The sequence below is a fragment of the Colletotrichum chrysophilum genome, assembly GCF_026319265.1.
Source record: "Colletotrichum chrysophilum strain AFK26 chromosome Unknown scaffold_48, whole genome shotgun sequence".
Taxonomy (NCBI): domain Eukaryota; kingdom Fungi; phylum Ascomycota; class Sordariomycetes; order Glomerellales; family Glomerellaceae; genus Colletotrichum; species Colletotrichum chrysophilum.
Genome location: NW_026517335.1, coordinates 82,689 through 109,549, shown reverse-complemented (window position 1 = coordinate 109,549; position 26,861 = coordinate 82,689). Strand labels below are relative to the sequence as shown.

At 53.2% G+C, this 26,861-nt stretch overlaps 7 protein-coding genes and 1 non-coding gene across 8 annotated transcripts; 6 read left to right on the top strand and 2 right to left on the bottom strand.

Annotated features, from left to right (window-relative positions):
- Window positions 1–1,913: 1,913 nt before the first annotated feature.
- Window positions 1,914–3,955, top strand: COL26b_006484 (uncharacterized protein; the record flags this gene model as incomplete). Its single annotated transcript, XM_053179300.1, has 7 exons — window positions 1,914–2,142; window positions 2,204–2,482; window positions 2,544–2,621; window positions 2,720–2,752; window positions 2,809–3,148; window positions 3,210–3,708; window positions 3,776–3,955. 7 exons carry the CDS (start codon window positions 1,914–1,916, stop codon window positions 3,953–3,955), a joined length of 1,638 nt encoding a protein of 545 aa, XP_053036737.1.
- A 1,258-nt stretch (window positions 3,956–5,213) lies between these two features.
- Window positions 5,214–7,994, top strand: CEL74A_2 (Xyloglucanase; the record flags this gene model as incomplete). Its single annotated transcript, XM_053179299.1, has 9 exons — window positions 5,214–5,536; window positions 5,594–5,669; window positions 5,720–5,840; window positions 5,895–5,983; window positions 6,036–6,230; window positions 6,281–6,419; window positions 6,497–6,672; window positions 6,751–7,824; window positions 7,899–7,994. The coding sequence occupies 9 exons, from the start codon at window positions 5,214–5,216 to the stop codon at window positions 7,992–7,994; spliced, it is 2,289 nt and encodes a 762-aa protein (XP_053036736.1).
- A 1,595-nt stretch (window positions 7,995–9,589) lies between these two features.
- Window positions 9,590–9,973, top strand: COL26b_006482 (uncharacterized protein; the record flags this gene model as incomplete). Its single annotated transcript, XM_053179298.1, has 1 exon — window positions 9,590–9,973. The coding sequence occupies one exon, from the start codon at window positions 9,590–9,592 to the stop codon at window positions 9,971–9,973; it is 384 nt and encodes a 127-aa protein (XP_053036735.1).
- A 4,658-nt stretch (window positions 9,974–14,631) lies between these two features.
- Window positions 14,632–15,714, top strand: COL26b_006481 (uncharacterized protein; the record flags this gene model as incomplete). The annotated part of the gene is made up of 2 exons (XM_053179297.1): window positions 14,632–15,232; window positions 15,284–15,714. 2 exons carry the CDS (start codon window positions 14,632–14,634, stop codon window positions 15,712–15,714), a joined length of 1,032 nt encoding a protein of 343 aa, XP_053036734.1.
- Window positions 15,715–18,896: 3,182 nt separating this feature from the next.
- On the top strand, window positions 18,897–20,075 carry COL26b_006480 (uncharacterized protein; the record flags this gene model as incomplete). The annotated part of the gene is made up of 2 exons (XM_053179296.1): window positions 18,897–19,187; window positions 19,245–20,075. The coding sequence occupies 2 exons, from the start codon at window positions 18,897–18,899 to the stop codon at window positions 20,073–20,075; spliced, it is 1,122 nt and encodes a 373-aa protein (XP_053036733.1).
- A 1,147-nt stretch (window positions 20,076–21,222) lies between these two features.
- Window positions 21,223–22,918, top strand: COL26b_006479 (uncharacterized protein; the record flags this gene model as incomplete). Its single annotated transcript, XM_053179295.1, has 3 exons — window positions 21,223–21,567; window positions 21,823–21,975; window positions 22,025–22,918. The coding sequence occupies 3 exons, from the start codon at window positions 21,223–21,225 to the stop codon at window positions 22,916–22,918; spliced, it is 1,392 nt and encodes a 463-aa protein (XP_053036732.1).
- A 496-nt stretch (window positions 22,919–23,414) lies between these two features.
- On the bottom strand, window positions 23,415–23,495 carry COL26b_006478. The gene has a single exon. It is a non-coding gene; the product is annotated as a tRNA-Gly (tRNA).
- A 284-nt stretch (window positions 23,496–23,779) lies between these two features.
- COL26b_006477 (uncharacterized protein) lies at window positions 23,780–26,535 on the bottom strand (the record flags this gene model as incomplete). Its single annotated transcript, XM_053179294.1, has 2 exons — window positions 23,780–26,248; window positions 26,308–26,535. The coding sequence occupies 2 exons, from the start codon at window positions 26,533–26,535 to the stop codon at window positions 23,780–23,782; spliced, it is 2,697 nt and encodes an 898-aa protein (XP_053036731.1).
- Window positions 26,536–26,861: the final 326 nt, after the last annotated feature.

Genomic DNA, 26,861 nt, shown 5'->3' with positions numbered 1-26,861 from the left:
GCCTGGTTTGGGGGAAGCGGGGTAGCTGATGATTGGCCAAGGAAGGTCGGGGGTGCTTAGCTAATGCTTCAGAGTTGGAGCTTAAGCTTTGGGCCTGAGGCATGAGGTACGTACCTTTCATACCTAGTACCAACACCAGCAGCAGCTACTCACAGAGGAAACAAGGACAGAAACAAACAGGAAAACAGCACCAACCAACGGTCAGTGCCGAGTGTCAGACTGGGAGATACTTGCAGTGCTCAGCATGCTCAGGCGTTCGTTTGACGGGAGCTCGGATACTGTCGGCCATCCATCGTGCATTCTGTGCAGTGTTCTGGAAGCTGTGCCACGAAGACGTCTCCCCCTTCACATATTCCATGTTCGTGATAAAACGCATCCAGTATGGGCAGCTCGCCTCTCTTTTGAATCCTCTGGGACCACTCTTCTTCTTCTCCCTCTCCCTCCTCCACAAGACCCCGAAAAACCCCAACCCGTCCTTCGCTCCCACCTCCCACACGAACCGCGCGCATCAGTTCTAGACCAGATCCCGAGTCAGTTCGGCCACCGTCCGAGAATTTCTCCATTCCACGGCCCAATCACCTGCCCTCCCCGTCTCCTCCTCGTGGCGGTACGTACCGCAGGGGAAACCCCAGGAACCACAATTCCCCAGACGAGCCTAGCGTCTAGACCGCACCTCGGCTTTCGCCCCCGTCTGGGGATCGGGACTCTCCGCACCGGACCCCATTCCTCCTTTTTTTCGAATGGATTTTTTTTCTTTTATTTTTCACATCGTGTGATTTTGCATGGGTTGGCGCGTTGGCTCCGAATCGCCTCGGTAATTGCTCCTGACAGACAGACAGGCAATGCTCACCGCCAAGGCACAACATGTGTACGGGACAAGACTTACCCCGATTGACGAACTTGCTGCGCCGCACGCACAACGACTTGTTTCCCGCCTGCAAAGCGTGATTCCCAAACTAAGAATCTGAACCGCTGCGGGCGTCGCCGGCCATCGTCCCGGGCTCCAGATCGGCACGCCAACGCCTCTGTTGGCATGATCCGAAGCTTGGCTGATGCCACCCGGCCGTCAAAACCGGCAACCGGCTCGGGCTCAAACCTGCCAGCCATTCTCATCCTCCTCCCAAAACAGCTTCGCCTGATTCCCCCTCATCGACACTAGTCTACCGTGAAGCAACCCCGCCGGCCCTTTTGTGCATCTGATCTGAATGTCCACTACCCTCGCGAATCACAGCTCGAGCCGATGCTTCTCGATGCTGGGGTCCGGATGGCACCCCATGCTTTTTGGGGTAAACATTGAGGAGGCAAAAGACCAAGGGTTGGCGTGTGCGGAGATCCGTCAGGTTCATCGCGAGTGTGCCGTATCCGTACCGCTGGCTGGGTTTCGAGTTTGTCTGTCTTTGCAAGTTCAGGCCACTAGTCGGGACCAACACGACTGACGGCTCATCGTGCCATTCTAGTCTCATCTCGTTCTCCATAATACTAGCAATTTCACTACAAAAACCTCCACGTGCTGCGGCTCCGTCTCCCCCGTGCGAACCAGCCCATTGCCTGAATCCTCCGAGCGTGTGGGGATGCCAGTGGAATCCCCATATCCTGGGGACCGGGGTGTGGTGCAAGCAAGCAGGCAAGCAAGCAGGATGGAGATGCCATGTAACGGTAGTCGCGCAGTCGCAGTCCCGACCCGGTGGTTGGGCCGTTGTTCACCGGGCGGCCTTTCGCTCATGTGTCTGCCCATTCGATCGGCATTGAGGTCGCGTTGGCTTGCCGGCCGGGTGGGCTCTTTCTCGATCCCTTTAAAGAGGCCATCTTCCCCTGCGTATGCGACGCGCGTGGGCTGCTTCCTGTCTGTCCCTTGACTCCATCGCCAATTCCCCAAGTTTTGCGCCGCAGTTCGCATACTGGTTCCAGTCACAATGGCGCCTCTCGAAGAAACGAAATCTCGCACCGAGGTCGAGCACGACAATGCGCCGATGGACGAGAAGGCCGCGAATGCGGTCGGCGACGTCAAGGAGGTGAACGCCGCCTCCGTCGCATTGGCTGCGGCCATGGCCGAGGCGAAGCCCAACATCTGGTCGCCCAACATGCTGCGTCTATACTTCATCATGGCCGTCGGATATCTCGTCTCGACCATGAACGGTTTCGGTGAGTTGTCCAAGTCCCAACATCAAACCTGCGCGTGAGAATGAGCTAACACCGCCCTCAGACAGTTCCTTGATGGGCGCCATCAACGCCATGCCGCACTACCAGCAGACCTTTGGCCTTTCTGGCGCCGGATCGACCACGGGTATCGTCTTCATGATCTACAACGTCGGCCAGATTTGCAGTTTCCCCTTCTGCGGTTGGCTCGCTGACGGGTACGGCCGCCGCGTCTGCATCGCCGTCGGCTGCTTCATCGTCCTCATCGGCACCGCCATCCAGACGCCCGCCAACAACCTCGGCCAGTTCGTAGCTGGTCGCTTCGTGCTCGGCTTCGGCGCTTCTCGTGAGTTGCTCTCATGCTGCCGAATTCAGGCCGTGAAGGGAAGCTAATAATTCAGCCGCAGTCGCCTCTGCCGCTGGCCCCGCCTACACCGTCGAACTCGCTCACCCCGCGTACCGAGGCTTTATGGCCGGCATGTACAGTGAGTAGCCTCCCGTCGATTCCTTCTGCACGAATCCGAATCAATACATTCTGCCTCATTCCGGGCTCAAATGACGATTGCTGACGTAAAACTCACAGACAACTTCTGGTGGCTCGGCAACATTCTCGCAGGTGAGAACAGCCGTCTCAACCCACCTTAGACACGCCGCATGCTAACTTGTTTTCAGGGTGGACTACCTACGGATCTAACCTTCACGTAGATAACTCATGGGCTTGGCGAATCCCCACAGTTGTTCAGTGCGGCATGCCCGGCGTTGCCATGCTCTTCATCATGTTCTTCCCCGAGTCGCCGCGTTGGCTCATCTCCCACGACCGCGCCGAGGAGGCCCTCGCCATCTTGGCCAAGTACCACGGCGACGGCGACGTCAACTCGCCCATCGTTCAGCTGCAGTACCACGAGATCATGGAGGACAACCGCCTGACCAAGGACGAGAACCCCTGGTGGGACATGCGCGAGCTCGGAAACACCCGCGCTGCCCGCTACCGTCTGTTCATGGTTATCGCCATGTAAGTTGCGACATCTCAAAATCCGTTTTCTCTTGCTACCGCAAGCTAATCAAAATCACAGGGCTTTCATTGGCCAATGGTCGGGTAACAACGTCGTTTCTTACTTTATGCCTGAGATGTTCAAGCAAGCCGGCATCACCGACGACAAGACCCAGCTCCTCCTCAACGCCATTAACCCCATCTTCTCCATGATCGGCGCCATCTACGGCGCCAGCCTGCTCGACCGCCTCGGCCGCCGCTTCATGATGATCGCCGGTCTCCTCGGCTCCTTGGCCGCCTACATCATGCTCACCGGCTTCACCGCCGGCTCCGAGACCAACAAGAACCTGTCCTACGGCGTCATCGTCTCCATCTACGTCTTCGGCATCTGCTTCGCCTGGGGCTTCACGCCCCTGCAGACGCTGTACTCGGTCGAGTGTCTCGAGAATCGCACCCGCGCCAAGGGCTCCGCCGCGTCCTTCATGTTCCTCAACGTCGCCATCATGATCAACACGTACGGCATCTCCGTCGCCATGGAGAGGATCGGCTGGAAGCTGTACCTTGTGTACATTGGCTGGATTGTAAGTCTTGAACCAACCACACTTACGTGGAGAATTTCGCACCAGATATGCTAACTGGCGTAATTAGTGCATCGAACTCGCCATCATCTACTTCTTCTTCGTCGAGACGGCGGGCAAGACCCTCGAGGAGCTAAAGTCCATCTTCGAGGCCCCCAACCCTAGAAAAGAGTCGACTAAGAAGACCAAGGTCTCCGTCGACGAGGCAGGAAACGTCATCAACGTCGGCGAGACCACCTCGGGCATCTAAATAATGCGTGAGCCTGGGTTTACATGCAAACCGCCAAGAGTAGCGTGTGAACTGATTGGCGTGGCCACAAACGAATAATTATATACGATTAATACGAATTTGATTCCCCTCACAACATGTACCATCCTCCGCAATTTGAAAGATGTTTGTCAAAGCCGGATGCCACGCGGATGACCTTGGCGTTAATGTCACACCGGACGATACGACCCCCGCCAAAAGGCAATCCCGACAGGGTCCGCCAATTGAAGCATCTCATTCCCGCCCGCCTTGTCCCGATTCATGTGTTCCCCATTCAGCCATCTACCGCGGTCCCCAAAACAGCCTGGCTTAGGGGTCCCGTGGGCAAACTTCGTGGGGAAGAGCTGATCCTGCCAGGATCCAATCTGTAGAGCGGCATCGCCTACGCCCGTCCTTGCAGAGCCGTCCTCGCTGCTTGGTGCTGGCACAGCTGCCGATTCGCGTCGGCTGAAGAACCCCATACCCACGGGAATGCGGGAAGCTCGTGCCAGATGTTCTCGCGTCAAAGGGGGGAAAGCTGACAGCCCCATGCTCCAGGGAAACAGGTCCCTTGCATCACGCCACCCAACCGATGACACCCGCTTCTTGGCCTGCTCTTGGGGCTGGCTGGTGGCGTCATGTGATGACCCCGGATGTAGGTCTTCGCTTTCCTTTTTAGGAAATCACGATCTTGGAGACGGTGGATGAGGGGAGCACTCGGATGGCGGAACGGTTCCTGGGACCTGCGTGGTATAATTTGATGAATAAAGTGCCCCCTCTCCAGGCGGAAGCTTTGCTTCCACCACAGGCAAACGGGAGTAGTGCGTCCGGCCCGTCGGGATCTTGGGCGCGCAACCTCATCCGACTAGATAGCGCAGGCTTTGATTGATTGACGGAAATTTGGGGAAGACAGGTCTTGACTCGACTCATTTCCGGAGGGCGGAGCCATGAAGCTACCACGACCTTCTCTGGCATCTCCACACCAAGACACCCGAACATCCGCCTTACCCTCCTCACCATTGCCATGGAGTAGTGCCCTTCGGAATCACAAGGCAGAGAACCAAAGACGGGCACGGCGCGGGCCTTTATATTGCTCGCATGGAAACGAATACCCGTCGATCTTGCTCCCCTTCTTTCCCACCCCGCATGGTCCTATATCAGCTTCTAGATATAGACCCTCCAGGCTGCTTTATATCACCCCCCGTCTCCGTCTTGACTTTCCCTCCTCTGTGAGACGTCAGGAAGCTCGCGGGTAGCAAAGATGAAGTACGCCAATGCCCTTCTCGCGGCCCTCGCGGCCCCGATCCAGGCTGCATTCACCTGGAAGAACGTCCGCATCGGTGGCGGCGGCGGGTTCGTCCCTTCCATCGTCTTCCACCCCAAGACCAGCGGCGTCGCCTATGCGAGGACTGATATTGGAGGTCTCTACCGCTTGAACGCCGACGACTCGTGGACCGCGGTCACGGATGCCAATAACTTTGCGGACGACTCGCACTGGAACCGGTGGGGTGTCGATGCCCTGGCACTGGATCCTCAGGATCCCAATAAGGTGTACATTGCCGTGGGCATGTATACCAACAGCTGGTGAGCCGACACAAGTTAGGTCATCTGAAGGAAATCGTTACTTACACGACGATGCAGGGACCCGAACAATGGTCAGATTGCTCGCAGTTCTGACAAGGGCGCCACCTGGACCTTCACCAACCTTTCATTCAAGGTGAGAGTGAGCAAGTTAGAGATGTCAACATCGTGCTCACATTCTACCAGGTTGGTGGTAACATGCCCACAAGAGGCACCGGAGAGCGTCTTGCCGTCGACCCCAAGAACTCCAACATTCTATATTTTGGAGCCCGCAGCGGTAATGGACTGTGGAAGAGTACCGACGGAGGTATGGTACTCCATGTTCTCAGGGGTGAGACCACCTCTAACTGACAAATCACAGGTGCCAGCTTCTCCAAGGTCTCGTCATTCACTGCCGTGGGTACCTACCGTCCCGGCCCTTCCACCGATGAGTACAACGGCGACATTCAGGTACGCATGCTATCATCATATACACATATGACTTCAAGCTGACTCGTCGCAGGGACTTACCTTCGTCACCTTTGACGAGACATCTTCGACCTTGAACGGCGCTACTTCTCGAATCTTTGTCGGAACTGCCGACAACACGACTGCCTCCGTCTATGTATCCAACGATGCCGGCGCAACCTGGAGTGCCGTCACTGGCCAGCCGGGCCGATACTTCCCCCACAAGGGCAGAATCCAGCCCACTGAGAAGGTCAGTCATCAACATCGGACCTGATGTTTGACTTACTAATGCCATGAAAGGCTCTCTACATCAGCTACTCCGATGGTACTGGTCCTTACGACGGTACCTCTGGCTCCGTTTGGCGCTACGACATCGCCGCTGGTACATGGAAAGACATCACTCCTGTCCCCGTGGGCTCTGATCTGTACTTTGGCTTTGGTAAGCACTCTCGTCCGGCAACGCCTGTTTCCCGGTGCCGCGCTGCGTTTTTTCCTTTGTGCTGACACCTTGCCCAGGTGGTTTGAGCGTCGACATGAAGAAGCCTGGCACACTGATCGTCGCCACCCTGAACAGCTGGTGGCCGGACGCCCAACTCTTCAGGTCTACTGATTCGGGCACCACTTGGAAGAAGATCTGGGAGTGGGCAAACTATCCCGACATGACTCTTGGTTACACCCAGAGCACCCCGAAGGTAGATCTCTAGTTCCGAAGATTCGAAATCAGAGACTCACGATACTCAAACCCCTCGACATTCGCTGACCTGCTTTAGGCCCCGTGGATCAAGACCAACTTCCTGGACACCGATACCAAGGATCTCGGGTGGATGATTGAGTCCCTGGAAATCGACCCCACGGACTCCAACCACTGGCTATACGGAACTGGACTCACAATCTTCGGAGGACACGATCTCACTAACTGGGACACCGGCGCCAAGGTCACCATCCAAGCCCTCGCAGACGGCATCGAAGAGATGGCCATCCAAGAGCTCGCCAGTGCTCCCGGCGGCTCCGAGCTTCTCGTCGCCGCCTACGACAACAACGGCTTTACCTTCAAGACCAAGAGCGTCCTTGACACATCCCCCCAAACAACCTGGGCGAACCCGATGTGGGCCTCGAGCGTTGGAGTCGACTACGCCGGCAACAAGGTAGCTAACGTCGTCCGCGTAGGAAACACCGCGGGCACCCAGCAACTGGCAGTTAGCTCCGACGGCGGCGCAACCTGGAACATCAACTACGCCGCCGGCACGACCCAGTACGGCGGGTCGGTCGCCTACTCCGCCGACGCCGACACCATCATCTGGTCCACCGCCACCCTCGGTGTCCAGCGCTCCCAGAACCAAGGCTCGCTGACGACGATCTCCAGCATCCCCGCCGGCGCCATCATCGCCAGTGACAAGCGTAACAACACTGTCTTCTACGGCGCCTCCGGCTCCAGCTTCTACCGGTCCACCGACACCGGCGCCACCTTCTCCACCTCCGGTACCCTCTCCGGCGCCACCGAGATCCGGCACGTCGAGGCCCACCCTGCCAAGGCCGGCGACGTCTGGGTCTCCACCAACGCCGGCATCTTCCACAGCACCGACTACGGCTCCACCTTCTCCCTTGTCTCAAGCGCCCTCACCAACACGAACAAGGTCGCCCTCGGTAAGGGCTCCGGCAGCAACTGGAACCTCTACGCCTTCGGCACCGGGCCCGCCGGGCGCCGCCTCTACGGCAGCGCGGACCTCGGCGCCTCCTGGGTCGATCTCCAGGGCACCCAGAGCTTCGGGGCCGTCGACGGCGCCAAGCTCGCCGGCTCCGCCAACGAGGAGAACCTCGTCTACGTCGGCACCAACGGCCGCGGCGTCTTCTACGCGTCCGGCGCGATCGCTTCCTCCGGTGGTGGGTCGACCTCTGCAGCTTCGACATCGACTAACAGGGCGACAAGCAGCAGCTCGACGGTCCGCGTGACCTCTTCGACATCTTCTGTGAGGGCGACGACGACATCGACATTGGCGACTTCCACGAGGACTAGCTCTGCGCCCGCGGCCACGGCGACGAATGTGGCGAAGCAGTATGAGCAGTGCGGCGGGCAGGGATGGACGGGCCCGACGCAGTGTGTGTCGCCGTATGTGTGCACGAAGGCGAACGATTGGTACTCGCAGTGTTTGTAAGAGGGCTCTAGGGAGTTGTATGTTGCTCTTTATGAGGGCGTAATGAGACTGAACCGAGGACTGAGATCGTTTGGCTATGGAAGATGGGAAGTTCATCAGCTGAAACCGTACTTTTGTGCCTACCATACGTATTGATGAGGGTTCACCGAGTCATTCTTGACTTTTTTTCGCAGACGCTTGAAGAAGCCCCTGTGTTACCGCGTGTGCCCCTGATTGCAACCCTCCAACTCTTGATTTAGATCGGATACCTCGTGTCGTCGAAGAGAGAAGTTTTGATGGTCGTCTCTGGTGTTGTGTTCTGCACGTTGCCGCTGTTCCAGTTTCCACGTATGTCAAAAAGCACATGCTCCTGGGACGCGGTCGAATTCCTTTCCGCCAGATCCGGACACTATCGGCGCTGAGCGAGGACGAGGAGCCTTATTATTTGACCATCCCAAGTACCGGTATGAGTGGCATTGCGTTGCGGATGGCATGTTTTGGTGACGTAGAGCAGAAATAGAAGTCGGAATGATGGTGCATGATTGATTATGAAATGATGTTGTCTTTATTTGCGCCCACTGATACACTTGAGATGAACGGCAATGGGAGTTACCACTACGTAGGTTTAGAGTTAGGTGTATATATAGATCATTATTCAGGGGAAATGAGAAGTGCCCCAGTTATGGAGTAGTCCGCGAGCGGCCTTACTTGGCGTCGTCTGAGTTGATTGGCCTTGAGTCGGGAGAAAGTATAAACCAAGCCACTGGGTCGATCATAATAATAACACAAAAAGGGCTGAAGATACAACTATCATTGCTGTCAAAGGTTTGATCTTTATTGATGTGTAAAGCCTCCATGTGGACCCTCTTGGGGAACCGGAGCATTTCCCAAAAGTCTCCGTTCTCATTACAGTAGTAGTGGTAGAATCGCTTTATGGCCGGTGCGACCGGTAATCATGCTCAGTACGCTCCTCTGTAGGGTAAATGGCGTCGTTGTCGACCAAGACTACGGACATGGCAGTGGTTTCGACTAAGAGTTCAATGAAAGTGAACTGCCGGCGCGCTGCGTGCGCTCTCCTTCGATATCCAGGCCTCCCGTCTGTTGCGAATGCGAGCAGGTCAGGGGCTAACTGTATCAAAACCTAAAAAGCAAAAGCTTCGGTAACGCCGAACGTGTAGTCACTATCCCCCGTTCTGCACAGCCCTGCCTTAACGTCTGAAACGTTAATTATATTATCGCACGTCAGTAGACCTCTGTAACGGCACTGCGCAATAAGGCTGAGATGTATTATGAGAACTTTAAACTCTAGTTGGTGTTCTCTTGTTGGGTGAAGAATGATTTTGTATTAAAGCCAACAACCCGTCGCTTCTCTTACGCCGTTCTTTTTGTTCCTCATCCCGCATCAGTCATTCACTCAGCGTTTCTTCAAATCAACTCAACTTTCTTTCAATACCAACTACTCTCTTTTTTCTTCAAAATGCGTTTCGCTGCTGCATTCGGACTCTTTTCCCTGGCTGCCGCCCTGCCGGCCACCCCCGAGGGCAACGGCGCCGCCGCCATCGAGGCGAGAGCGACCCCGATGGCCGGAAGCAGCATCTACTCCTGGCCTGCGACCGCCACGCCTATGGATATCGAGTTCTACAAGGGTGCCAAGCTCACCATCAAGTCGCTAGATTTGACAAACGTCCAGGTCGACTGCAGCAACAAGGCCGACCAGAACGCCGAGTTCATCATCACAGACAACGAGAGCAAGGCCGTGATCTACTCGTACAAGGTCAAGGTCGGCGAGACCTGCAACTCCGTTTCCTTCCCCAAGGGCGAGAACGCGATCATGATCACTACGAAGATGGGATACTTCTAGATCGGCCGTCCGGGGAGAAGAGCTGAAGACCCAAGGTTGTTTAGCTCTGGGAGATATGAGGTTCAATAGATGAAATGTTCTTGCATTTCTGCATGTCAATTCAAAGCGATCTGCCTGCGTATTCGTTTTCTCTATTTTCCGCGGTGACACAGCACATTTCCCCGTGTGCTCTTCGTACAGTTAAGGTATTTCATTTTGGAGAGAGAATCTCTCAATTAGCGTTGTGAACTATGATAGACTCCCAAGATGCTGCCCTTGCATCGTAGTGCTATTTTGCTGCTGGGAATTTAAGACGGTCCATGTGGATTCAATGTTCGTAACTCCCACGGTCTATGGAACAACTGCTAGACAGGTAGTTCTGTACCAGCGTGTATGCAATGTTTGAGATGTTCAGATACCAAAATGCACGCATCATTACTATCTGGTAGACCTACGATAACACAAATGACTGTAACAAACGCCACCGCCGAATCGGGTGCTCCCCCTCCATCTTCATTTCCGAGCCGCTGTCTGCTCGTTTTGCTCAATCACAAATCCCGGTCCGTATGTGTCCCCGCGAAATGTGACTACAGTATTATCTGCCAAAGATCGCAGTTCCGAAATTTGCAAGAGCGGCAACGCCGCGTCCCGATCTCTTCCATCCTTGATGTCGTAGAAAAGCAGCGGTAAAGTCGCCGGCTTCCAGACCGGCCATCGGTTTCTGTATTGATAGCTTTGCACGTACGCCAATATCAAGAGGGATGTCGTGATTGTAAGCAGGCCTCCGGGATAGGCCAACCATGCCCAGTTCGCTCGAATGCATATCGCGGTCAGCCTCTCTGACCCGGTGACGAAGGTCTGGGAGGGTAGGTCACTATAGTCCCCAGAGTAACGCAGCCCCTTCGTGCGCAGATAGTCGGTCATTGCCGTGGCCATGCCATCAAAAGCGATCGATATTGTTCCAAAAGTTGCATTTCCTCCTTGAAATAGGGATCCAACCCACCACTTTGGTCCGCATTCCATTACAAGTAATTCGTCTAAGGGCGATGATGGCCTTTCGCCCCCTACTAGTTTAGTATCGTCAGGTTCACAGTCTCCAGAAGCTTGATACGTTAGAAAACCCCGGATACTGTCGATCATCTTGGGAGTGACGACGGTCAAGCACTCCGTGGGATATTCGAGAATACCATCCTCGGACCTCCAAGATGTCCAGACATCTTTTCGGTCCGCAGTGCTGATGTTTGAAGAGTCGTACCACTGGCCGTTGAGAAAGCACGGTTCTGCCAGTTTAATATAGTAGCCATTTAGAACTTCAGTCTCAGTCCACGAATTCAACTTCTCGCTGTACACCCTCATAATTGTCGATATCATCGGCTCTTGTGAGACTAGTCTCTCGTCGAGGACATTGTTGGTTACGCTGGCGTTGTAATGCCGGAGGCAAGGATATAACGTACAATTGGTGGCTATAATACCAATCTCTCGGCTTGGGGAAATCCGAGGGGGTTGCTCCAAACGCCCGTATGGCTGGTTGCAATCCCTTTCTGTGGAACTGTTGATCTCCGGGTCTCGAGTACAGTCTGCCGCTGTGAATGCCAAAACAGTCGTCGTACCATTTTCGGAGAACATGGTAAGGCCCTTCTGGCGTATTGGCCAATAAAGCGAAAATGGGTCGTTAACCCAATCGGCGAAGCCGATCTTGGTCCCGTTTTTGGGACCTTTATCGAACTGTTGGAGCTCGTCGGCCACATCCACACACCTGCTGCACATCCCCACGGAGCTATGCGTAATTCCTAAGTGTGAATCGAAAGTGCAATTCCCAGACCCGCACTCGAATGGGTTTGAACTGAGGAGGCTGATGCCAGCTTCGCCGTAAATTAACCCATTAATCGCCATAGCCTGCATCTCTGGGGTTAATCTGGAGACCTCGTCGAATCTGCCGCCCTCTTCTTTGTCATTTGACACGTATTTTGCGATGGATATTCTAGCAATACCTTCGCCGGTGATGTTGCAGGAGTATGACGTTGTAGCTTGCTGAGCAAATGGACCAATTGCGTAGGACGTGATGACGATGAAAGCGCCGATAAGAGTCATTGTCCTAGCCAGATTATCAGTGAAGTTCGCTGAAACAGCAGATTAAAAGTTTTAGGGCGTACTCACGGTTTCCAGCTGTAGAAGAAGAGCTTCAGTGAGCCCCACGCGCCTCTTGCAGCATTATCGAACCGTTCCATGTCGCGCAAAGGTCGCGGCTTTTCCATCCACAGCCACTTACTTTGCCCAATGACTGCAAACTGTTAGGAGGAGCTTTGTGGTGATGTCAAAGAAAACAACCATACCTTCAGAGCCAATGAACACCATCGTCGCTCTTAATATAGTACACGCGATCGCAACAAGCGTGTTAATATTGATAACGCTGTATGCAAAGTTCGGTTGCGGTTTCTCATGGTAAGTTATCAGGATTACCAAGATTGCCGCGAAAGAGGATATTGAGGCGAAGAGGGCCAAAAGTTCCAAGGCCCAAGATTTTGTCGTGGATGATTTTCCTAATAGTGGGCGGGTGCTCCTTCCACTTTCCCCATCAAGATTGTCGTTGGGAGTTGTTGTATTTGCGGCAAACATCGGAGAAGATTGAGGCGTTTCTACTCTCTCCTCGTCTTCACTTCCATTTCCAGTCTGTTGGCCGAAAGCACGGCTCTCATCCTCATCCACGCCGGAACCCGCCGCACTCTGGAGGGCGTCGGGATGAGAAGTGTTCACATCGTGATCAACTGAGAAAGCACTAATCGTACTGACAGAATCCGTGTTATTTAGAGGTGACATTGTGAGACGCTGGTCTGATCGCTGACAGAACTGAAATGATGGCGACGAGTAATTATTGATGTAGCAGGCTAGCAGTTGGGGAGGGGGCGAAATAAATGAAAGAAACCATCACCTAGGGATGCAGTCTGCCTTCCATGAGGCTGAGTCTTCCACTAATTGCGCGACCAATTACTTCACTTGGATCGAATACAAATGGCGTCAGACATGTCTTAAAACAGTTGAGGATATTGCAAACGTAGTTTCTGTGACCAGAGGATTAGATTAGCATTCCTTTGTACAAGACAGTCACAGCCTTATACCTAAATGCAATTCAATTGTTTCAAAGACAGTCAAAATCACAGTTTACTTCAATAACATGGTCAGTCTTCGATCTGAGATCTGCCTGATGACTGGTCTACTGTTGATGGCATAGCCATTCCTGAACGCTTAGTCCCGGTGCGAGAGTACAGAGAACTTTGGTCCAGATAAAAGACACGGCATCTTCGACATCAATCTGTGAAAATTTTTCCATGCTGAAAAATTGTATCAACTGTGTGGTGGAATGAGTAAATAAGTAGTCAAGACATCATATCTCCTGATCAGGTAAAGTCACATCTCTCTCCCAAGCCATAGCAGCTTTAGTAAATCAAAAACCACCACCTGACAGATCGACGTCTGAATCATTTCGAGGAACCTAAACTTTCTGGTGGTAGGTGCATCAGAACAACATTTAGCCTTGTTGTTTATTGCTACCTCATCAAGGGCTCAGCATGAGCACTCCGCCCTAAGACCCATACTTTCTTCGGGGTGAATGTACAAATCAGAGTGACTGAAACTCACTTTTGGATCAAAATGACGTACGAATTCAACGTCAGTCGAGACCCTCTATATTCTGGTAGAAGATTTTACTTGAGATCTCAAAACATTCCAGGCTCGTAGTCATATCCTGATTTGGACCTCTGACGCTATCGCTGCACATAATGATCCATTGCTCGACTTCACGTGAGTTGAGCCATAGAATTGCAGTGCATGTATGAGTGATTTTGAAGGCACACAAGCTTGAAACGTCTATTCCAACGTCGCAGCCAGATACTGTCTGTCGTGTGCTATGCTCTGGATCACTTTCCAGGGGAGACTCATCCGCGTGGGTCGTTCTATTTCTGTGTTAACGGACTGACAAAACCTTGGGTTAATCCAATTACTGCTAGCCTGCTGCTGAAAGGGGGTTGGGTTTCCTTAGCTGTAAAGAGGTTGGTAGAGGTTGAAAATGACATACAGAGAAACCCAAAGGCTGGGAGCAGGTTAACTGGAGACGGACTTATCGGGTCCGATAGGTTCGTCTTCTGTGGCTGTGGTGCCGAAATATCGGGCTCGGGCCTTTAAGAACGACTGTCCGACCATGGTGTGCTCTCGGTGCCCGCGCCCTCCGAACGGCCTCCCGCCCAGCCAACACTCCACTCCGGCGACCGAGCCGACTTGGGACGATGGCCCACAGCATCAAAGTGAGCAGACCAGCCCCTTGTTCCAGTCTATGACTCTATGGTTTTGGCCAAGAGTGGCGCAAGAGCTCTAGCAGCTCCCCTGCGCCACGGATGAGATCAAATTCTGTTCAGTGCACCGAAGCCCGATCTGTGTATCTTTTTATAGCATAAGGCTGAAAGGGGGTAGGATACGAGACTCAGCCCGAACGTTGCAACAGCCCTACGAGCCTCAAAAATTATGCTCGCCGAGCCTTCCCTTAGGGTATCATCACTTCTGTTAAAGGGAGATCGAAACATCTCCAACTGTTGAAGCCCTCCAGCACACTTGCAGCCAAGGCAAGCAAATCACATTCGTTGAACGTTTCCAGTCTTTCTTTCAGTCTCACAATAAAACTTTTCCAAATGTCTCCGCTCAAAGAGACCGGTTCTCCGGAGCTGACGGAACTGGACCCCCGCGGCGACGTCGTCTTCGTCGTAGGATCGGCGGCGGGTGAAGACACCCCTGCCCGCAGCTTCCGCGCCTGCTCCCGGACCATGGCCCGCGTATCCCCCGTCTTCGACCGCATGCTGAACGGCAAGTTTACCGAGGCCAAGCCGGCGGCATCCGGCTCCGGTGATGCCGCAGCCGATTGGGTGGTACAGCTCCGCGACGACAAGCCCGATGCGTTCGCTCTCTTCGCCAGCATCGCTCACGCACAGTACCGCTGCGTGCCAAGGAGCCTGACTATCGACAAGTTCTACGATCTGACGGTGCTGACGCACTATTATGACGCCACGCCCATGTTGACGCCGTGGTTGCAGGGTTGGATCTCTGGGATCGGAGAGGTTCCCGACGTCGGCTCTGAGGGGTTGCTCATGCCCAAATTGCTGTGGATCTCATGGGAGCTGGGGCACAAGCAGCTTTTCGAGAGTACCGCAAGGAGGATGGTTATGGAGTGCCAGGGGAGCATGATTGGGGAAGATGCCGGCCTGGAGGAGCTGAGCATGCCGCCAGACATTATCGGTTCGTTTCCTTGCCCGCCAACATGGCACTTTCACTAACTCTTCGCATCAGAACGCATCAACGCCATCCGCAGCCAGACAATACAATCCATCATGGATGTTTTCCGCGACTTGTACGAGAAGCTCGTCACCGTCGACGAAGGCCCGCGGTGGTGCCTGCATGCGTCTTACATGGGTCCGCACCGGTGCGAGAGCATGATTTTGGGCAGCATGACGTTCTGTCTAACCAGGGCTGGGCTTTGGCCGATCCCTGAAACGTCAGATGTCGATGACAGCGTGGTGATGCTGTACTCGACGTTGATGAATTTGGTTATCCATGATATTGGACGGCCAGGAGAGAAGGGGGGCGTTGACCACTCTGAGTGCAACCCCCGCGCCTTCCTCATGGGTCAGATTAAGGATATTTTGGCGGAGGTCCCAAGTCCAGTAACTGATGCGCACAAGAAGCATCTGGATAGACAAATACAGAAGCTTCTGGTTTGAGGATAGAAAAAAATTAACGGATTAAAGATGACGGACGCTGGCAAGTAAATATACGTCAATAGTCATCAATTTGGTGGAGGCGTCGTGGTGAACGCCCGGGAAAGAGACTAGGATCGCATTAGACCTTGGTTGGAAAAAGAGGTTATGGGTCTGTATTTTGATAAAGATTTATTTATTTATTTTACACTATCTGGCAATGGAACAAATCTTTCTCGTTTTCTCATCATTTTATCTCTGAAGCAAGTGACTTGAGTAATTGGTGACCTCAAGAGTAAACACGCCTGACAAACTCCAAGATACAGGGCCTTCAGGTGTACCTCAGATGTCAAACCCCTGAAAGCCGCACTATGCCAGGCCGCGATCCCCCTCCGGATGTCTTACTAAGCAGCCCGGCCCCTGCGGCTTCCCGAACTTCTCCACTAGAGCCTGAGGTGGTTTGCCGCTATCGCTGAAATCTTCAGATTCGCAATCAAAACAATTCCAAGTGAATTGCCCCAGGGCCACAGGATCCAGTTCATCAAGTCAAGCAGCTCCTCAAATATCGATGGCAACTTATCAACCACTGAACACCTTCATCCTCCACTCCGGCTGTCAATCTTGTTCATCGATGGCCCGCAGCTCAGCTTCCTGTAAACATGTCGCGTTCCCGGAGCGGATGTTTGACGTGCAAACGACGCCATCGTAAGTGCGACGAAACCCGACCGGATTGTCTGCAATGTCTCGGCCAGGGAATTCAATGCGAGGGTTACAACGTCGTCTTACGCTGGGACACCGGCATTGCTTCACGCGGGCGTCTCACGGGCGCGCCGACACCTGCGGACGCGCCGCCTGCCAAACGCCGAAGGACGACACTTTCGTCGAGGAGCTCGTCGGGAGAGCACCCCAGTGAGAAGGATTCGGATCCCAAGCCGGCTGCTCCTCCAGGACGAGAAAAAGGCCGGAGCAGAGAATTGTTTCCACGGCAGATTCCATTGGCTCTCCCGCCAAATCCCGAGCCGTCCCCGCAGCACTCCGAACCGTCTCAAGCCGGGTCCCCTTGGCCCGGTCAGACGGAAGAGGACCGGCATCTTTACGAACAGTGTGAGTATTTACCATCAATGTTTCTGAATCATAGATAAATGATCTTTACACGAAAGAAGGATCACGGACTAACAACCAATACCAGTCGATAACTCTACCATCTTTCTGCTGTATTCTACCCATCGCGATGACCTCTTCCGACGAGATCTTTGTCAACTCGCAAATAGGTCGGAAGCCCTTTGCTCCATTCTTATAGCCACTCACCTATATGTGTCGAGCCCAGCCAACCCCTCGTCGCTGTTTGAAGAGTACTATCTCCGCGGGCTTCATCTCTTCCGCAAGCAGCTGGAGTCCTATGATGGTACCGTCAACGTGGGGGTAATGTACGCGGGCCTTTTTATTTGCACCCTTAATGTGAGTGAACCCCACGTAACCTTGGATATCTTCTCGTTTGGCCGCTGATAGCCCCAACCCGTTAATGAAGCTTTTCCAAAGCGCACCATGGTCCGTTCATCTGGAGCTCATGACCACTGTTTATGGCCTGGGAGGTAGTCTGCACGGTTCTGCTATTCTAGATAACCCCGACGCCTGTTTTCCCTTGGAACTTATGGCAGTGATGGACATGCCGACCTTTGTCCGGGGACGTTCCACCATGACATTAGGCATCTGGCATAGATTACGCCAGGCCCAGGAGTCTCGTCACGAGAAGGCCGAGGGTGGAATAGAGGTAATCACTAGTCTACCACGGTCACTCCTCGACATTTTCTCTTCGATCCAAGACGAGTCTTCGGAGGACGCACTACTCTCGTGGCCAGGAGAGCTCGGAGAGATACCACAGATCCACTTGTGGGAAGCGTATCGCTTCGCTGGAGCTCTCACTGGTCGGCGCTTAAGAAGGGGTCTAGGTCTCTCGTCGTTAGCTCCGTCAACGGAACTCCTGGTCGGTCGTCTTGTGGCCGCTATCGATGCCCTCTGCGACACACGGACGCGGCCCGAATACGATCACCTGCTCACGACAAACTCGCTGCTCTATCCGTATGTTGCGGCACGGCTGGAGGTTGCCACCTTGCAACGACGGCCTTCATGGATGGAGGTGCTGCGCCGTGCTGTCGACATTTGCCAACCTTACGGCAGAAGTGCGAATGCGTGCAATATTGCAGAGATGTTAGATGAAGCGTGGAAGGCTGGCGATGATGATTACGACATCGACGAGCATGCCAGACGGAGGAACGTGGAGATAGCTCTCTTTTGAGTGATGGTCTCCGAAGCTAAGGACTAGACGGGTTCGAGTTATCCAGCGACGTGCACTGGAAATGTGCCGTCCAGTGTCAGAATATCCCAGCCCATCACCCTATCTACATCACTATGCACAAACAAATAAATCAAGATGAAGTGATACCACTCGTCCAGTCTAGCGATATCATTGACAAGGTCGGTTTGAGGCTTCGCAGGGGTCGTCGGATAAGCCAAACCACATTAGGTAGGTCCAAGAGCCAATCATGTCTCTGCTCCTAATCGCCCCAGGTGTGCTTCAGTTCTGGTTGTTACCCCAGATTCAAGTTTAAGTGGAGTTTGTGCTTATCAGACGGAAGCCTTGGTTGGGCGATGATGTGGTGGTCTCAAAGGCGAAGACATTAGTATGGTCCAAATCTAATAAGAAGGTGCGATCCCAGGATCTAGATACCCTCAATCAAGAGGCTGTTTGTCTTTTGGTTGCCCGAACTAAAGTCGTCGTCAACAACATCCCAAGTGCTCAGAGGTCCCTCGATACATATAACTATGGAGATGCTTGAGGAAGATACTTACCTACCCCCTGGTAGTGCCAGACTTTTGTCGGGTAGGTTGCTTCCCTGAAGGCGCCCCGAGCGTGCGATGTTGACCTTGGCTTTTGCAGAAGAATCCGTCTTGGTATTGATTCCTGAGCCTACTGCGGACCCTAATGACCCCTTGGTGAGTTCCTACGTGCGCATCCAGGAAGTCCTCGACTTAGTCGTCTGACAAATTGGCTCTTATTAGAATTGGACCTTGGCTCGCAAATATGTCAACACACTCTTCGTCCTTGCTGTCACCGTGGCAGTCTTCGCATCGTGAGCACCCTTCCAAGTCTAGTATCTCGACTTTGACGGCTCAGAAATTCGATTGACTGACACTCATTTGCCAGCATGACCATGCAGATGGTCTTTTGGCAGCCAATGACGGTCGAATTGGGCATGACCTACGACGAACTCAACGCCGGCGTCTCCTTCAACGTCGTCGGGCTCGCCCTGGGTTGCCTTTGTTTCATCCCCTTCACGAAGAAGTACGGTCGACGATCCACCTACATATTCTCGACCGCTGTCATGGCTGCAACCTCCTGGTGGAGCAGCCGCATGCGTACGGTTCCCGAGATGTATATCACGAATTTTCTCTTTGGCTTGGCCGGGTCAACGAACGAGACCATAGCTGAAATGACTGTACGTTCCATACATCGGTCATATTTCGCACTTGTTTGAGAACGATATTGTTAACAGATTTTGTGCTGGCAGATTGCGGACCTCTTTTTCGTCCACCAACGCGGTCTGGCGAACGGTTTCTACATCACCAGCGTCATGATCGGCAACTTCCTGGCCCCCACTCTCGCGGGTATCCAAGCAGCCTCCATGGGCTGGCGATGGGCATACTACACCGTCGGCATCATTCTCACAATCTTGTTTCTCTTATTTCTTTTCTTCTTTGAAGAGACGAAATACGTACCCGTGTCTGTTGGGGTTTCGACCGTCGGAGACCCAGACTTGCAGGAAACACAGAACAAGCTGCGAAAGGCAAAGAGCAACGCAACAGCTTCGCCCCCCGCCAACGACAAACAACTCTTCGAGAAGCGTGGCGACCAGGACGTTGAGCAGATCATGCCCCCAGTCCCGCCGCCCAACAAGTACCGACAACGAATGCGGTTCTCCACTCCTAAGGAGGAATCGTTGCTCTCCACCTATATCGCCCCTTTCAAGATGGCTGTCTTCCCGCACGTTGTCTGCTCAGCCATACAATGCGCCAACGCCGTGGCCTTCTTGGTCCTCTTAACGAGCATAAACTCTATCGTATTTGCTGCCCCGCCGTACGACTTCAGCACAGCGGGAGTCGGCCTCATGCTCATCAGTCCTTTCATTGGCAATATGATCGGCAGTGTATATGGTGGAATCTTTGGAGACTGGATCGTTGTCAGACTTGCACGGAAGAATCGTGGCATTTTCGAGCCGGAGATGAGACTATATGTCCTCTTCGTACCGGCACTCCTCATGGGAGTCGGTGTTGTTATCTTTGGGATCACAGAAGACAGAGTAAGTCATCGTTCTACATGGGGGTAATCTCTAAAGTCTCATGGCTAACATACGTGCCTTAGGGGATGCACTGGGTGTACCCAAGTATTGGAGGTGCCCTTTTCGCATTTGGCATGAGCTCAATGATGGATGTTAGTTTTACCATTGTAATTGACACCTACAAAGCCGTAAGCACTTAGCTCTTAATGACACATGTATCGCTTCAGTACTGACAAGGTTGCCTTTCATTATAGACCACAGCAGAGTCCTTCGTGTTCATCACATTCATCCGCAACGCAGCGACTATTGGAGTACCGTTTGCAGTGGTACCATGGCTTGACTCCATGAGTCTTACAAACATCTCAATCATTTGCGGATGTGTGACCACCTCTATCTGCTTCTTGTTCATTCCATGATCTGGGGGCGGGACATTCGAGTCGCGTTGCATGCCAGATATGACAGACTCGTGGCGGAAATCCAAGATGTTGGAGGATCAGAGAGGACTTGATAGGTCGGGTTTGTTTTACCTGCGTAGTTAGATACTAATTTGAATTCATCGTGTCCTCTGAGAAGGGCCTATACTTTTTGTTTCCTTCGAGTTATTCCCAATCCGATTTAATGTCCATACTCGATTAGCCGACGGAATTGAGCTTTCCGCCTTCTTTCATTGAACGACCATTTGCTACAAAACTGGCTATAACGTAGGAATAAACAATTCACATGCGTTCACGTCGACGTATCCACTTCCAACAGTACACGTAAGGACAGTCACGAAATACTCCCCATCTACTCGAGGTCGAGGAAGCCGATCACAGAGCCTACTCCTTCTCGGTTCTTACACATACACATCTGCTAATTGAAAGGTATTAGCTCTTATCATGCGGGAACGAAAACATTTCCAAGGATTTGCTGTTGCCTTTGAAACCCCATGTCCAGTACTCATCTCTCCGCTCGAGAGGGTCCTCCTATCCGTCGGGGACACTAGTCCGAAAATGGCAAGTCTAAGAGCCAATCAGAACACCACCCAGACACCGATCGGATTGTGCGTCCTATTGTTTTAATCATGCTGCAGTGAACCGAGACACCGGCATTTAAGAGGTCAACTCGGTAACCTCATGATATGAAATCATCTTCACACGCACATCTTCCCCTCACTTGGAGCGCCAAGATCATCAGCCGCACTACAACTTCAAGAATGCCTATCACCAAAGTCGACGTGAAGCCTGCGCATGAGCAGAAGCACCTGGACGCCATACCATGGCAGGAGCTGGTTGATAAAAAGAAGCAACAACTTGCTGGTGCGATCCCAGAAAAGTGGAAGCTTGACGTCTCTCTAGTCAGAAAATTGACAGAGGCGAATGGAGGCCGACTTCTTGAACTCGATCCTGCAAGAAGATCAGGGGTTCTAGATGATGTTGAGCTCGACATCACTGAGAGCAACTCTGCCGTGGAACTCGTCAACAAGATGGCACTTGGCCGTCTAACGGCAACTCAAGTGGTAACGGCCTTCTGCAAAAGAGCCGCTGTTGCTCAGCAGCTTGTGAGTCCTTCCAATTTTGAGCCCGAGATACAGTCCATGCACCCTTAGGAGACGCAACTGATTCAGGTTGCAGACATCGTGTCTCACGGAGTCATTCTATGACGAGGCCATCGCGCGAGCCAAGTCTCTAGATGATTATTACCGCGAAAATGGGAAGACTATAGGCCCACTTCACGGCTTACCGGTTAGTCTGAAAGTACGCCTCCCCTGTTTACAGTTCAGAATCGCTGGCACCTTCAGCTGACCGTTCACCAGGACACCTTCAAAGTAGTGGGTTTCGACGCAACGGCGGGCTACGTCAACGGCCTGAAGTTGGGGCCTGCAACCACAAACTCGTGTTTGGTCAGCGTCTTGCTGGATGCAGGTGCGGTTCTCTACGTCAAGACGAACGTGCCGCAGACTCTCATGGTTAGACATCGCTGAAACACATCTATCATCCTACTAACCAGCTGTGAAGACTGCAGACTCGGAAAACCATATCTATGGCCGCACATTGAATCCTCACAGTCTCAGTCTCAACGCTGGCGGGTCGAGTGGAGGCGAGGGCGCCTTGGTAGCCTTTAGAGGTTCACCGATCGGAGTTGGTACCGACATCGCCGGCTCCATTAGAATCCCGGCAATGTGCTGTGGAAACTACGGGTTCAAACCGACGAACCATCGGGTGCCATATGGAAACCAGTCTGAAGGGGCTATCTTGAGTCTTCCTGGTCCCTTCCCATCTGATGGTCCAATCGCTAGCACCATGGAAGATCTTCAACTATTCATGAGTGCGGTCATCAATCAGCGCCCAGGAGCATACGATGCCACCGCTCTTGATCTGCCTTGGCGAAAGCCAGCAGTCGGACAGTGCCTGCGACTCGGGGTGTTGGAAGAAGATCCTGCCTGGCCACTTCATCCGCCAGTTCGCCGAGCCTTCGAAGATGCCGTCAACGCTTTATCCGTTGCTGGTCACGAAGTCGTGCGGCTCCCGTATGACTACGAGCGTAGCGTTGACCTTGGGCTCAGGCTCTCGTACCAGTTCTTCGAGCTGGCGCATCCTCCAGAGGAAGACCTTGCAGCCGTCCTTGGTGAGCCATTGGTCAAGGCTGCTGCAGCGAGAATGCACCCATTTACAGCCAAGCCACGGCCTGTCCCTAAGGACTTGGCAGAGCCATGGCATCATCTGGATGACCTGGATGCTGCGCGCGCCAAGTTCGCCGAGACGTGGCACCGCACGTGGTTCGATCACAAGCTGGATGCAATTGTGGCACCAGGGGCTGACAAGACCGCCGTGCCCCATGACACGTATGGCCTGATGCCATACACGGTGGTGTTCAATCTCCTTGACGTAAGTTGCGCCAGTCTCTCGTAATGGGTTATGATGGCTGATGAATTGGACAAGTACCCTTCCTGTCTGATACCAACTGGGCACGCATCAAAGACTTTAGATCCGGAACCTGTCAAGGCGCAGGACCCCTTCTTGCCAGACTGTGAGAGACAAATGCTTTCCGATTGCCGTTGGAGACAAGCTGACATTTGGGGCACTGTTAGATGATCCGAGTGCGGTTGACGGAGCCCCCTGTGGCATTCAAGTTGTGACCTTGAAGCTGAGAGATGAAGAATGTCTTGCCGCAGCGACCGTCGCTGACAAGGTCGTCCATGCTGACCGGCAGAAGTGAATCTCAACGATCAAGATTGCGTGTTATGTAGAAACATAGAGAAAATGTAGTTTTCGACACTCTTACACTCTCAAGCTGTGAACAAAAACTTCGAACCGGTGTCCAGAATATAAAAGGCAAGGCAAAAAGAAGTTCATGGAGCTCATGACAGGTAGGCAACACAACTCTTAGGCACAATGGGCAAAAATATGCGCCGAGGGGGAATCGAACCCCCGGCTCCCCGACGCTGCTTGATGGCAACGGAGAATTTTACCACTAAACCATCGGCGCTGTTTGAATCTTGATGATTTGATGTTCGGGGCGGTGTGTTTGGAGCCTATGATGTGTGGTTGTGGATGTGGATCATTGCGGAACATTAGGGCTGGCTTAAATTGCAACTTGATGTTGACAACATGGGTCACGATACCCTCATTTAGACGCTAAATAATGGCGGACGGTGATGGAGTCATGAAGTGGAGTATGCTAAAGAGCCATGGCCCAATTTGAAATTCAACTGGATATCATATGCGTCCTAATCATCCGTGTACGTGCCTATAGTCAGCGGCCCTCAGTCCTTACTCGTGTGTGAAATTGTGTGAATATACACTCGGCTTCCTTTGGAGCGCGCGATTGTCCCTCGTTTGATGTTTGCCTTGGACAATCATAAGGCTGGCGTTTGATATGGTCCTCTTTTTGATCTCTGAGATGACTTCACTAGCTGTGGATCCCAATGTTTTGCGTGGGTCAATAACGCTCGATGAGCCGTCCAACTCAATAGACGTGGGTTGTGTAACAGAGGCGGCGCGACCAATTATGAATGTTGTTGCCCTGTCATCGCCATTTTGCAAGGCCAGAAACTCGGAGACAATAGCTGGGGTAGTCGCATCTTTGGTAATGTCGATCTGACGATACGTGATTCGATTGGCGATGGTGTTGTGGACATTCGCTTTGATCCGCGCGTACTTCATGTTGATGGAAGCATCAGGGTCGGCAGCCTCAACGATGGTGACTTCGAGATTCTCGTTCTGGGCCAATTGAATGCCGAGCTTGACAGCGAAAAGGTCGTCTTCGGCCCCGGTGTACAACACGCGTACTGTCTTCTTGCCGCGCCGCTCTGCGGAGAAGAACCTCGCCGCGGACGGGTCTTGAAGCTCAGACAAGCTGACGCCGGAGACATGTCGTTGCAGTTGTCTAGGCTTCCTGGTGCCGGGCTCTGACTTGTCGAACAGTGTCGAGTCGATAAAAGTCACGACAGCTGAAATATGCCGAGCTTCGTTGAAGATGTTGGACATGAGGTTGAGGAAATCGCCGCTGGTGATCGGATCACCTCTAGTAGTTGCACTGTAGAAGGAAGGTAGCTCAGAAATAGTGCCAGTCTCGCTCCATGGGACGAGAATGAGGTCACTGCTGAGTTTATTCGCCTGGGTAGCGAGAGTGTCCGCGAAAGAATCCTCAGGAACCACCGCAATCTGGCCGGAGATGACAACATCTCTCGTGGTGTTGTTGGCGGAGGTACCGAAAGCTTTGATGATGGGGTCATGTCCGGCATAGTCCTCAATCTCTGAGACTTTCATGACCGACGAGTTGCGCTCACTAAGGCCAACGAGGCGGCAGCCACGGATCCGAAGCAGTTCCTGATGAGGTGTATCTTCTCCGGGAGCGAGGGCTGCGTGATCGACAAGCCCCTTCTCACCAGAGCGATGTCCGTGAATATCGGCAGAGGAGCTCTTTGAGCTGGCGCTAGACTGGCCACTGGTAAACATCGAGATCGTAGACAGGAGGCTTGAGAGACCGTCGGTTCGCAGGTAGACCAAAAGCTTGCTTGCGACCTCCTTTTGATCATCTTCGTCCTCACCATCTGCACCATGATGAACGATCGGCGTTCCATCCCAGTTGATCTTTCCTCTCTTCCACAAGTCAAGCTTCTGCTGGTAAGACGGAGGATACAACCACATGACTAGAGGGGACGTAGCGAAGGTTGTGACAAGAGCCATAACGACGAACATGGTGAAGGTTCTCGTGCTGAGGATTTTGGCCTGCAGGCCGATGTTCAGGACGATGAGCTCAACGAGTCCCTTGCATGACATGAGAGTGCCGATGGTGAAAGATTCACGCCACACAAGACCGTTCATGCGGGCGCCAGCGGTACCTCCAATGACCTTGCTGAAGAAAGCGACGAAGATGATGGCAACCACATAACCCCACGTTCGACCGCTGTCTAGCAGACCGAGATTGGTGTTGATTCCAGATAGCGCAAAGAACAGCGGAACGAATAGAGTTGAGATCAGATCCTCGATCTTCTCAGTCAGCTTTATGGCGAAACCTCCTTCGTGGGGACACATGAGGCCGACCATGAAGGCGCCAAAGATGGAATGAACGCCAATGATGCTGGTGAAGAACGCAGAGGCCAAGACAAGAAGAAGCGTCAGGGCGACGACTCCTTGGGTCGGGCCATTTTCCAGACTCTTGGTCCTTCGAAGCACCCAGATGAAGGCCGGCCGAACGGCAAACCCAAGGAACAGGGCGAACCCTATGGAGACTAGAAGAATGTACACTGCAGTAACACCAGCTCCGGAGTTGACGAGGGTGACGCATAGAGCGAGAAGAACCCAACCGACAACGTCGTTGGCGATGCCGGACGTAAGGACAATCACACCAACCGTGGTGTTGAGCAGTTTCAAGGATGTCAAGATGCGGCACAGGACCGGGAACGCGGTGATTGCCATTGCGACACCAATGAAGAGCGCAAACACTCCGAACGAGATGGGTGCGATTCCCGGCTCGTTGTGGAATTCGTTGTACAATCCCCACGCAACTGCGACGCCCAAACCAAAGGGGATAGCCATATCCAGAGTCGCGACACTGATAGCGGTTCGCCAATTGCTGAGGAGATACGACAGGTTGATCTCGAGGCCGACAAGAAACAGGAAGAGAACGAGCCCGATGTTGGCTGCCAGTCGGAAGGGCGGCATGGAGTTCGAAGGGAATATGGCTGCGGTGAAGCCGGGGATGCGACCGAGAACTGAGGGACCGAGAAGAATGCCCTGTGTTCCCGTGTTAGTTCTCGTGAAATCACGGCGGGGCGCAACGCGACTAGGCTCACAGCGATGACTTCGGCAATGACCCTCGGCTCGCGGATCTTGGACAGCGGCCAATAGAGCAATCTAGTCAACGTAATGACAATGGTTGCTTGGATGATGAACATGATGATCGGGTCGGCAGGGTTGTAAACCGACGGATTCATGCCCTCGAAGATGCCGCCTTGTGAAGGAGCCCTGTCGCCCGTAGGCGTGGGCGTAGGCGAAGTCGTCACCACTGTCAATGTCGACATGGCGACGGTCGCGATAGGAGGAGCTGGGCTATTGACGGTCTCGGTTTGAGGTCTGTAGGTCTTGAGATTCTGGATGCTGAAGGGCTCATTCAATCGTGCTGGTATCGCAACTGCGAGGCGAGTCGAACGAGAGACTCTTCTGTCAATTGAAGGGCGGCCTGCCGGGCGGCATGAACAAATTTAAGACAACCCCGCGGTATTCCTCCCCAGAGAGTAAAGTTACCCAAGACATCTTGGCCTCTGGGCTGCAGAAATGTTGGGTGAGCAATTGCTGCATGTTGTCAGATCAAAACCCAGACCTTTTCCGCCTTCAGAGGATGCCGTGG